The sequence below is a fragment of the Microcaecilia unicolor genome, chromosome 5 (assembly GCF_901765095.1).
Source record: "Microcaecilia unicolor chromosome 5, aMicUni1.1, whole genome shotgun sequence".
NCBI classification, from domain to species: Eukaryota; Metazoa; Chordata; class Amphibia; order Gymnophiona; family Siphonopidae; genus Microcaecilia; species Microcaecilia unicolor.
This window is the reverse complement of record NC_044035.1, coordinates 362322519-362334880: the sequence shown is the minus strand read 5'-3', so window position 1 is coordinate 362334880 and position 12362 is coordinate 362322519. Positions and strand designations below refer to the sequence as shown.

General features: G+C 44.2%; 1 protein-coding gene across 1 annotated transcript in view; it reads right to left on the bottom strand.

Annotated features, from left to right (window-relative positions):
• PMFBP1 (polyamine modulated factor 1 binding protein 1) overlaps nucleotides 1-12362 on the bottom strand; it is a 151446-nt gene that overhangs the window by 117508 nt on the left and 21576 nt on the right. Inside the window, exons 3-5 of the mRNA XM_030205073.1 lie at nucleotides 10854-11033; nucleotides 6190-6357; nucleotides 3499-3741 (exon numbers count right to left, since the gene is read on the bottom strand). Of these exons, the coding sequence (XP_030060933.1) occupies nucleotides 3499-3741; nucleotides 6190-6357; nucleotides 10854-11033 (591 nt within the window). The remainder of the gene's footprint in view (nucleotides 1-3498; nucleotides 3742-6189; nucleotides 6358-10853; nucleotides 11034-12362) is intronic.

The window sequence follows — 12362 nt, the reverse complement described above, 5'->3', positions numbered from 1 at the left end:
AAAGGGGGGGGGGCTGCCCAAGCTGTGTGCTTATAACCTGAGAATACATTTGTATAAATGGGAAATATGCCACTGCCACCGTTTCACTTTCCTACATGCAATGCTGTGAATGCATGTGTGCAAGATGAGTTCTGCCATTTCCGTGCCTGCAAATGGGTTTTGGTTTTCATTCCTAAGTATGGAACTGGGTGGCATGTTTTTATAAAACTATTTAAAAATCCACCAGCAGCATTCCAAACATTTACTCTGGATGTTCCAAGCTCAAGGACACTGAGAACCAGACCTCCTCTTACTCTCCTGGCTGCAGTTTCAGTTGCAGTGCAGGCTCCACCAGGGAAGATGCTCCCCGTTCATTTTCCTTTCCCTTGTTGGAGCGACGCAAGTGGGCGGGATGGAAGCATGCAGGAGCACTTGGGGGCGTGTCACACGGTGCATTTCCGGCTTGCTATGCTTCTGGGCCCCACAAGTGCTTGATGCCTTGGCACCATCCCCCTTGCCACTGTTGCCCCCCTTTTCTATTATCCATTCCTCAGCATTCATCCCTCCCATTCCTCTGCCATCCATTATCTGTTTTGCTCCACCTGCACCCCTACCTAGCCCTCATGTGGTCCTCTGAATAAGTGTGGTGCCCAAAGATGCCACCATACCAGCTCTTTTGCTGCCCTCCCATTCCCCAGCATACACCATCAACCATAGTCCCAATGGAAAAAAAATATCAACTGCATTTTAGTTACCTACAAAGTTTATTAAACTCCAAAGCCTCAAACAAAAAACGAACGTTGCAATCAACAGTCAATGGAAACAAAATCAGTTCTGTGGGAAGACATAAAAAAACTGATAGGTAGATTCTAAACAGCGCTCTAAAAATAGTGCTGGAACAGCGTGGGGCGTTACTGGACCTATGATCAGAGATAACTGATGCAAATTTAAGAACGCAATTCTCTCTGATCATTGGGTAGAAGTGCGGGGGGATTGTGCCTGAGCGCATCGCACTTGTTTGACAGGTCTGGGCTGTCAAAAGTTCAGACCTGTCGAACACAGGGGCTGGAGGTCCAAGGGGCCACCAGACCCCAACTACCCCCGCCCCGAGCCAGGCAAAATGGGAGCTTGAGGTCCATCAGACCTCCAGTCCTTCCAATCCCTCCAACACAGGTTCAGGGAGGCTGGAGATCCGGTGGGTCTCCAGCCCCTCTAACCCCCCTCCCCCCAACATCTCGCAAATGTCCCCGGTGGCCCAGTGGGCGACCAACGACCCCCCCCCCAACAGTGACAAGGGGCTGGAGGTCCATAAGGCCACCAGACCCCAACTACCCCTGCCCCGAGCCAGGCGAAATGGGGGCTAGAAGTCCAGCAGACCTCCAGTCCTTCCAATTCTCCCGACAGGTTCAGGGAGGCTGGAGATCCGGTGGGTCTCCAGCCCCTCTAACCCCTCCCCAACATCTTGCAAATGTCCCTGGTGGCCCAGTGGGTGACCAATAACCCCCCCCCCAGCGACAGGGGGCTGGAGGTCCGGTGGACCTCCAGTCCTCCCGAGCCCCCCCCCCCCGACACAGGTTCAGGGGGGGCTGGAGATCCGAGGGGTCTCCAGGCCCCCTACCCCCCCATAGCATTACTGACATGCCCGCCTAGTGGGCCGCGGTCAATCCCCCCACCCCTTACCTTGTTGGGGGAGGGAGGTGGCCTCCCTCCTCTTCTATCGCGCCGCCTGCAAAATGGCGGCACCCAGCACTGCCTAGTGTATCCTGGGATGCGCTGGATGGGGCTTCACACCATATAAGGGAGAAACGCCCTTAAATGGCATGAAGCCCCAGCCAGCGCATCCCAGGAAGCACTGGGCAGGGCTGGATGCCGCCATTTTGCAGGAGGCGTCAATGGAAGAGAAGGGAGGCCACCTCCAACTTAAGGTAGGGGGGTGGAAGGATTGACCGCGGCCCACAGGGCAGGAACATCTCAGGAATGCTGGGGGGGGGGGGGGGTTAGTTGCTGGAGACCCCTCGGATCTCCAGCACCCCCTGAACCTGTGTTGGGGGGGGGGTGTCGGTCAGGTCGGCTTGGGGTTCCTGCTGCATTGGGGGGAATGGGGGCTTGCTAGCATGCAAATACATGCTGGACAGGGCTCACCATCCCTCCCCAATGGTCTGCAAACCCTAATGCCAGCTCCGAGCTGGCTTACGGTTTGCTGTGGCCAGCAAGTCAATCTTTGGCGTGCTGGTCGCTGATCATTAGGAATGACTATGTTTAGCCCTGTTCTACATGCATTTGCATGCTAGTTGTGTTCAGAGCCCGCGAGCATGTTTCACGCGCTCAGGGGCTCTGATCATGGGGCGGTAGCAAACGCAGGCACTAGTATGATGCTAACAGCCTCTAGCGCCTGTGTTTGCTTCTGATCATTGGCCCATCAAATAGATGTTAGTGAGGCTATCAAATTTCAATCCCTTTTCAGACTCAAATGACCCAACATTCACAACATAATTTTATGATAAGGCTATAACTCAACATGATGAGTTCCTGAAAATATTTTGCTCTGAAAACTAAGAAATCCATGGGGGCTTCATTATATATGTGATAGGAAGTGATAGGGAAAATAGATGGCATAGGATGGGCAGACGATAGGCCATATGGTCTTTATCTGCCTACATTTTCTCTGTTTCTTTTAGTACTGGGTTCAAACAGTTCCATTCATGAAAAGAAATCCACTATAACCTTTTCTTAGAGCTTGCTTCCCCTCACAGTATGCTGGAGGACAAATGTGAGGTTCAAGTGACAGGTGTGGATCTATTTCATTTAGCATCCCATGGTTTGATGCGATGTTATGAAGCATGCAACACACCACGATGATGTCTCCTACTTCTTCTGGCCCATTCCCACTAACAATTTATCTTTGCACGTTTAATGTCTCCCCCCTCTCCCTCCCATGATATTTCTTCCCTTGTGCTTTACAGGGGCAAATTTTTACAGAGACACGTGCTTCCCCTTGCTCTGGCAAAAAGAAAACTGCTGTGCTGTGTGACACTTACCCAGGATTGAATAGTTAAGAACCTTATTATCATATCATTATAATACAAACTGTGCTGTTGTCACACATTACACATACGCCTGGTCCCTTTTCTGCACTTGTGTTCTTGCAGCTACGCACAATACCGTGCACAGACTTCATGATAACTTCTGACCCCCTAGTGCTGAACATAGAAATCTCAAGTCACCACATTAGTCGATACTAACATATCCATTTACACCCATGACTGCTGATAATGTTTGCACTGGTATTAAATGATTTTTCAGCACTTTTGGAACTATCAACACCAATCCCGTTGCTGACTAGAATGCTCTGCAACACTTTGCCCTCTTTCAGTCCCCTTAACCCACATACTAACAGTGAACACCCAGTCTGCCAACTCCTCTCCAAATAGGCCTCTACTCTGATTCAGGGGATTCATTGCTGGAGACAAATTTCATTGATTTCCTCTCCTCTCCCAGTCCCATCGTAGCTCTCAATACCTCTTCCTCCAGCTCTTGCTGCCGCTGCTGTGACTGCGCTAGCTCCGACTCCATTCTTCCCATATTGTCTCTACAATGTTGCCGCTCACTCAAGGTATCCTTTTGCTTTTCCATACAGATGTGCAGTTCCTGCTTAAGGTGCAAAGTTTCATTCTTCAGTCGGTCCAGTTCTGCCTGGTGCAACTGCTGGCATGAGTCTAGATTGTCCTGTAAGTGCTGCAAAGACTCTTCATGTCTCTGATTCTATAACAGAGGGATATGAAGAACTGATGTTAGCACGTGCACCAAAACTGGATAAGTGGACATATCATAGTGAGGCACAGACTTACAAAGTTGCATAGGAACCTAAGGAACTTTTGCTTTGAAAATGAGCCCCACTCTCTCTCATGTCCGCTGGTGGCAGGAGCCACAGCTTAACGGCTCTCATAGTCCTGCACTAGACTTGATATTGGACTTGGATCTTTCTAATGCTCTTTTACCGGGAAAGATTCAAACAGGTTTCTATTCAAAGTTCTTTTCTGACCAACGTTTGGGATTTAGTTGGAAAAACCTTGCCATTTAATTTCCCCTCTCCTCCTACTGTTGTTTGGGTAAGTTTTGTCTTGACAAATCTCATAGGCCACACAAAATTTATCTGGACAAAAAACAGTGTGCCTAGGGGTTGTTTCTGGCTAACTCTAGCTAATGTTTAATCAGATATTCATTCACAATTTGTCTGTATATGGCCAAATAAATACTGCCCCCAACTGGGTATATCTAGCAGAACAAAGGAATGCATAGATGCTGAAACTAAACAGAGCAGAAGGCACAACCTAGCTTTCCTTGCCTAATTCAACAGTGGGTATTGGGGCTGCCAGAATGGATGCCAAAGAGGTCAATAAGAAATGCTAGAAACCATAGTGGTAACACAGGTATCCTTGTGACTGGGTATCTGAGGGTTGCAGCTGGGTCCATCTGCACCCTGGATATTCTGTAATAACTCTAAGACCAGTATACATATTATTGAATCTGCATGGTAGGCTATGCTAGTCAAGTGGGATGATCACTATTTAGATCATACTTTTAAGAGTGAATCAAACTTGCTGCATCTGCTAGGCGGGTAGTGTATATTATTACTATAGCTGAGCCTTGGTTCAAAGCCTGGCTTTGGTTCAGGATCTAGAAATGACAAGAAAAAGTACAGGCCTTTAACTGTAATTTGAACTCTGAAGTTCCAGTAAGCTCCTGAGCTGTTGGGACACACCATGCAGTAAAATAAGGAAGGAGCAAGGGTGCAAAAAACCTCATAAACAGGATGGTGCGGTGTACCAACAGGGCAGAGTCAGTTACACCCAAGAAGATATGGTCAAAAATGTAGAGCTGAGTGGTCTCGCAAGAAGATTCCGAGCAATGCAAAAAAAGCCAAGCACGTACGGTAAATGGTACCATATATGGTCACTAAGGTGGTGACTACAATATATTATATCCAATAAGGTGTGAATATGTCCAATTACTTGTATCCTAAATGGACATATAAAAGTGATTGTACTTCCTGCCTTAAGCAGGAGAGAGATAGCTGCAGCTGGTACCTTTGAACCAGCCGAGCTGTTCTGTCCCTATGAGAAACCAATCAACTGTATCTGAATTGGCAAGTAACCCAATTGCTTTCTCATAAGTAGCTTTGAGTCTTTTATATCCACTAATTGGCTTTGGCATTAAAGACTCAGACCCAGAGAACACCTATGTGTAGCTGACTGGTGCTATATTCCCATATCCAATTGATTGCACATGTTGCTTGTATATTCTTTGGAGTCTCAGATATAGAGGTAATTCCATGTAGCTATACTCTGTATTCCCTGTGAGATATAAGTACATAAGCACCGCCATACTGGGAAAAGACCAAGGGTCCATCAAGCCCAGCATACTGTCTCCGACAGTGGCCAATTCAGGCTTCAAGATATCACTGAACTGATCTGTTAATTGTACAAATACTTGATGAGGTATCTAATAAAGAGCAAACTGATGCAGCCTTGGGTGGTTTATTTCTTTCCAAGTATTAGTGGGTGGTCCACTATATTGGGAGGGGTAAATACACCTAAAATCAAATCAGTAGTAAGTTCTGTAATAAATTTGAATTCCTAGCAGAAGTACAGGGCAGGCAAAGTAGGCTGAAAACAATCAATAATTAATCAGAGGGGTAAGCTACAGCAAAATAGTGTGCCTTCAATGTTTTTTTCCCATTTTTTATAAGAGGTTTCCAGTTGAATATAGAGAGGGAGACAGTTCCACAAGGTAGAGGCAATAACAGTAAAACTGCAACATCTGGTTTCGTCGGAAGGTACCTATAAATGTGACGGGATTGCCATATGATTCTGATGGGTAGAATGAAGGGCACAAGTGGGTTTATCTTTCAATAATTTTTATTAGAGAGATCGCAACATACATTTCCAGATAGCGCTCAACTTCTTTTCTATCTAGTATAATGAGTAGCATATCTTCACTAGAAAAGTACCTTGTATAGCATATAGATTTCCAATTAGCTCTCCAGGTTTATTAGTTCATAGCTCAGATCACTCAGCTTTTTGGCACACACAGAAGATTAGAGACAGGTTTACTGTACAGTGGGCCAAAAACCTAAATATCTCTGGCGAGCAATAACATTAGATAAGATGTCTCTAGTGCTGGTAGAATAAGTACAACTTACACACTTACCTCAATGAGAAAGGTCTCTCTCTCACGTTGCAGACTCTGAACACGTTGATTCGCTTCAGTCAGCATCCTTTCTTGCTTACTGCACAGCTCTTGCAAGCCATTTATATTTTCTTGTATGCTTCTGATCTTACTGAAAAGGTTGCTGATCTCATGATCTTTTTCTCTCAACTAGGGAGAGGACAGAAGAGCAAATATTTAAAAATTAAGATCCCTGAATTACTACTACAGCTGCTGTACCATCTATACAGGGAATCTAAGATGCCCCCAAACCCACTGCCCCCCTCCTTTGTACTATCATCAGCTGGTACATAGTGCTGTCACTGGCTCCATTTCCACATTCAGTTCAAATGCCTCTTATTGACTTACAAGTGCATTCACTCTGCAGCTCCTCAGTACCCTTACACTCTGACCTCTCCCGGAACTCTATTCATCGAGTAAATCTCTCTTATCTGTACCCTTCCCCTCCACTACCAATGTCAGACTCCGTTCCTTTTACCTTATTGCACCATATGCCTGGAACAGACTTCTTAGGTCAGTACGTCTCTGGCTGTATTCAAATCTAGGCTAAAAGCCCAGTTTTTCAGGCTGCTTTTAACTCCTACTATTCACTTGTTCAGTGCCCATGTCTATTTTATCATTCCCACCATGAGTAATTCCTTAATCCCTTATTTGTCCTGTTTGTCTATCTTGATTAGATTGTAAGCTCTGTCGAGCAGGGATTGTCTCATATGTTTAGCGTACTGTGCTGCATACATCTAGTAGCACTACAGAAATGATAAGTAGTAGTAATAATAGTAGTAACAAGCCTTTTAAATTCCATCCCATCTAAGTTGAGAATCCAGTCCTTATTCTTACTGCCCAGTCTAAGTTTGGAACTTAGGCTTTATGCTTGATGTACTCAAATGAGTTTAGAATTCAGATCCCTTCCATAATAAAAGGCTAAAGAGGTTAGGGCTCTTCAGCTTGGAAAAGAGACGGCTGAGAGGAGATATGATTGAGGTCTAAAATCCTGAGTGGTGTAGAATGGATAAAAGTGAATAGATTTTTCACTCTTTCAAAAAAAAGAAAACAAAGACCAGGGGACACTCAATGAAATTACATGGAAATACTTTTAAAACAAATAGGGTGGAATATTTTTTCACTCAAAGTCTCATAAGTTCCTCTTGTAATTTTTCACAATCTTCTCGCAATTTAACAACTTTGAATAACTTTGTGTCATCAGAAAACAGAGAATAGGGTTAAATGGTCAGTATTCTCAATGAAGAAGGGTAGATAGTGGGGTTCCCAAGGGGTCTGTGCTGGGACTGCTGCTTTTTAACATATTTATAAATGATCTAGTGAGGTAACTACATTTACTGATGACACAAAGTTATTCAAAGTTGTTAAATCGCAAGAGGATTGTGAAATATTACAAGAGGACCTTACGACACTGGGCATCTAAATGGCAGATGACGTTTAATGTGAGCAAGTGCAAAGTGATGCATGTGGGAAAGAGGAACATGAATTATAGTTAAGTAATGCAAGGTTCCACATTAGGAGTCACCGACCAAGAAAGGGATCTAGGCGTCATTGTTGATGATATGTTGAAAACCTCTGCTCTGTGTGCGGCAGCCGCTAAGAAAGGCAATAGAAAGGTATTATTAGGAAAGGAATGGAAAATAAAAATAAGGACGTTATAATGTCTTTGTATTGCTCTATGGTGCGACCGCACCTCGAATATTGTGTTCATTTCTGGTCACCGCATCTCAAAAAAGATATAGTGGAATTAGAAAAGGTACAAAGAAGGGTGACGAAAATGATAAAGGGAATGGGGAGACTTCTCTATGAGGAAAGCCTTAAGCGGCTAGGGCTCTTCAGCTTGGAGAAGAGAAGGCTGAGGGGAGATATGATAGAGGTCTACAAAATAATGAGTGGAGTGGAACGGGTAGACGTGATTCACTTGTTTACTCTTTCCAAAAATACTAGGACTAGGGGGCACGCAATGAAGCTAGAAAGTAGTAAATTTAAAATGAATCAGAGAAAATATTTTTTCACTCAACGTGTAATTAAACTCTGGAATTCATTGCCAAAGAATATAGTAAAAGTGGTTAGCTTAGCAAGGTTTAAAAAAGGTTTGGATGGCTTCTACTACTACTATTTAGCATTTCTATAGCGCTACAAGGCATACGCAGCGCCTTGTAGCGCTATAGAAATGGTCTAAGGAAAAGTCCATAGACCATTATTAAAATGGACTTGGGGAAAATCCACTGCTTATTTCTAGAATAAGCAGCATAAAATGCATTGTACTGTTTTGGGATCTTGCCAGGTACTTGTGACCTGGATTGGCCACTGTTGGAAACAGGACGCTGGGCTTGATGGACCTTTGGTCTGTCCCAGTATGGCAAACCTTATGTCTACCCCTCTCCTCAAGTCGCTTCACTGGCTCCCTATCCGTTTTCGTATCCTGTTCAAACTTCTTCTACTAACCTATAAATGTACTCACTCTGCTGCTCCCCAGTATCTCTCCACACTTGTCCTTCCCTACACCCCTTCCCGTGCACTCCGCTCCATGGATAAATCCTTCTTATCTGTTCCCTTCTCCACTACTGCCAACTCCAGACTTCGCGCCTTCTGTCTCGCTGCACCCTACGCCTGGAATAAACTTCCTGAGCCCCTACGTCTTGCCCCATCCTTGGCCACCTTTAAATCTAGACTGAAAGCCCACCTCTTTAATATTGCTGACTTGTAACCACTCGCCTCAACCTACCCTCCCTCTCCTCCTTCCTGTACACATTAATTGATTTGATTACTTTATTTTTTGTCTATTAGATTGTAAGCTCTTTGAGCAGGGACTGTCTTTTTTCTATGTTTATGCAGCGCTGCGTACGCCTTGTAGCGCTATAGAAATGCTACATAGTAGTAGTAGTAGTAGTAGTAATGTCCTTATATGCTCACAGATGAAGGGTTGGGAGTAGAACCAGAGAACATAAACACAAATAGGAATGACCTTGAACAATTTTGAGAAAATTATGGTCACGAAGAGCTACATAAACTAAAGGCAGAGAAAGAGATGGAGCTGGATCAGCTACATCTGAGGATACTGAAGTAACATAGGGAAGTTCTAGTGGCTCTGCTGTCTGACCTTTGCAATGTTTCTTCAGAGTTGTGACTGTGGTTCTGGAGAACTGAAGAGGAACGGACTAAGGCTGTCTCCACAAAAGTGGAAGAAAGAAGGAGGCTGGGAAATACCTCTATAAATAAGTAAACTAATATAAATGCTTCTAAGAAAGAGGACAGTGAAGCTTCTGGAATCCAATGAATTGCCAAGGCAGCAAAGTTAGATCTTGTCAAACAAATCTGATTCATTTCTTTGACTGGGTGACCAAACAGCTGGATCAAGGGAGAATACTAGAGTGGAGGAATAGCCTAATGGTTGGGCAAGTCACTTAACCCTCCATTGCCCCAGGTACAAAAACTTAAGATTGTGAGACCTCTGGAGACAGAGAGAGTACCTGCATATAACATGTACAGCGCTGCCTATGTCTAGTAGTGCCATGGAAATGATTATTATTAGTAGTAGATATGTTGTACTTAGTTTAGAAAAGACTTTGACATGGTTCCACATAGGTGAGTTAAAAAATAAACTGAGTGTCCTCGTTATGGGCCTTAAAGTGAATCATTTGGTTAGAAACTGGTTGAGTAGAAGGCGAGAAAGGGTAGTAGTAAATGGAGTTCATTCAGACCAAAGGAATGTTACGAGTGGTGTGCTTCAAGAATCAGTTCTTGATTCCAGTTGTTTTTAACATTTTTATAAGCGATATTGTAGAAGAGCTGCCTGATAAGGTTTGCTTTTTGTGCATAGTACCAAAATATGCAATAGGTTAGACACCTTGGAAAGTATGGACGATGAGGAAGAATCTAGCAAAGCTTGAAGAATGGTCCAGAACATGCAGCTAAGATTTAATGCTAAAAAATGCATGGTCATGCATTTGGACAGCAAAAACATGAAGGAGTGGTAAAATATAGGGGGGGAAGTACTTTTGCACACAAAAGAAGAGCAGATCTTAGGTGTAATCATAACTGATAATCTTAAAATCACCAGACAGATACTAGGTGTATAGGGAGAGGAATGGCCAGCAGGAAAATGATGCCTCTGTACAAGTCTGTGTTTTTGGAGGTCATACCTTCAAAAAGATATAAATAGGATGGAATCGGTCTACAAGGTGGGTACTAAAATTGTCAGTGGTCTTCATCACAAAATGTACGGGGACCAGACTTAAAAGATCTCAATACGTATACTTTGGGGGGAAAAAAAGCAGCAGAGGAGAGATAGGAAAGAGACATTTAAATACCTCCATGGCATAAATGCACAGGAAATGAGTTTCTTTCAACCAAAAGGAATAAGATGAACATGAAAGAGGACAGACTCAGGAGTAATCCAAGGAAATAAGAGTTGTGGATGTGTGGAATGGCATCACGGTGGAGACGGAGACTTTATCTGAATTCAAGAAAGCATGGGACAAGCACATAGGATCTCTAATAGAGAGGAGGGGACAGTAGGCGGTATGGATAGGAAATATGGTCTTTAACTACCATTATGATTCTATATAACATTATCATTATAATGGTTCAAGGCTATGCCTTCAGACTTTTCAAGTCTTCAGAACTTCATTTTGCATTCACACCTTAGTATCAGCCTCCCTTTGGCATTCTTCCTTGGCTTTTGTGATACACTGTAGTGCATATTGAGTTTTCTGTAGCTGTTCTTTTAGGTCCTGCACCTCCTCATTCTTCATCTGGTGTTTTTCTGCCTGTTGCTTAAACTCTAGCAGATATGTGCTTAGATGGTCTTGCTGCTGGGACACCTGCAAAAGACAAGAAATCCTTTAATTATCTGAATAGCAATAAGATTTAATAACTAAAAACTTAAAAAGTCCATGAAGGGCTTCACCTTTGTGATGCTCAATTTTGCACAAGTTTCAGCAGCTGTCTCTTGAGATTTCTGTGGGAGCTTGCGGCAGCCACTTTCACTAGAGACTGCACGGGCAAGAGCGTAGGAGAATAGTTCTGCCCTAGCTCACCACTGGACCACCAGGGCTGTAAGGTAGGCCTGGGGAGGGGGTCTACAGCTGGTCCGGGAGGGGAGTGTTCTCTTTACAATGAGGGAGTGAGTGAGTGAGTGGGAGTTTCCATTTTGGGGGTTGCTGAGGGCAGAGCTGGCCACGGCAGGACACCTCAGGGAAGGGAGGGGACAGTAGTGACGGTTATCATGTGGGGGCTCAAATATAAACCAACCCCCATTTTTGACCCATTTTCTTGGCCTAAACATCTCGGTTTATATTCAAGTATATACTGTATACCACTTGCTACACTATTATAAAGGAGAATTAAGGAGAGGATATTCACATATTCTCACCAGGAGAAAGTTACAAGGAAGGTAAAGAGGTGTGGTAGCCGTGTTAGTCCACTTTTAAAGGTAATCAATAAAAATAAAACAAAATAAAACATGGAAAAGAAAATAAGATGATGCCTTTTTTATTGGACATAACTTAATACATTTCTTGATTAGCTTTCGAAATGGTGGTGGAAATGAAAACGGTAACAGAATTCAAACACGCGTGGGACAAACAAAGGAATCCTGTTCAGAAGGAATGGATCCTAAGGAGCTTAGCCGAGATTGGGTGGCAGAGCCGGTGGCGGGAGGTGGGGATAGTGCTGGGCAGACTTATACGGTCTGTGCTAGAGCCGGAGGTGGGAGGAGGGGCTGGTGGTTGGGAGGCGGGGATAGAGCTAGGCAGACATACATGGTCTGTGCCCTGAAAAGGACAGGTACAAATCAAGGTAAGGTATACACAAAAAATAGCACATATGAGTTTATCTTGTTGGGCAGACTGGATGGACCATGCAGGTCTTTTTCTGCCGTCATCTACTATAAATGTATTCACTCTGCTGCTCCCCAGTATCTCTCCACACTCGTCCTTCCCTACACCCCTTCCCGTGCACTCCGCTCCATGGATAAATCCTTATCTGTTCCCTTCTCCACTACTGCCAACTCCAGACTTCGCGCCTTCTGTCTCGCTGCACCCTACGCCTGGAATAAACTTCCTGAGCCCCTACGTTTTGCCCCATCCTTGGCCACCTTTAAATCTAGACTGAAAGCCCACCTCTTTAACATTGCTTTTGACTCGTAACCA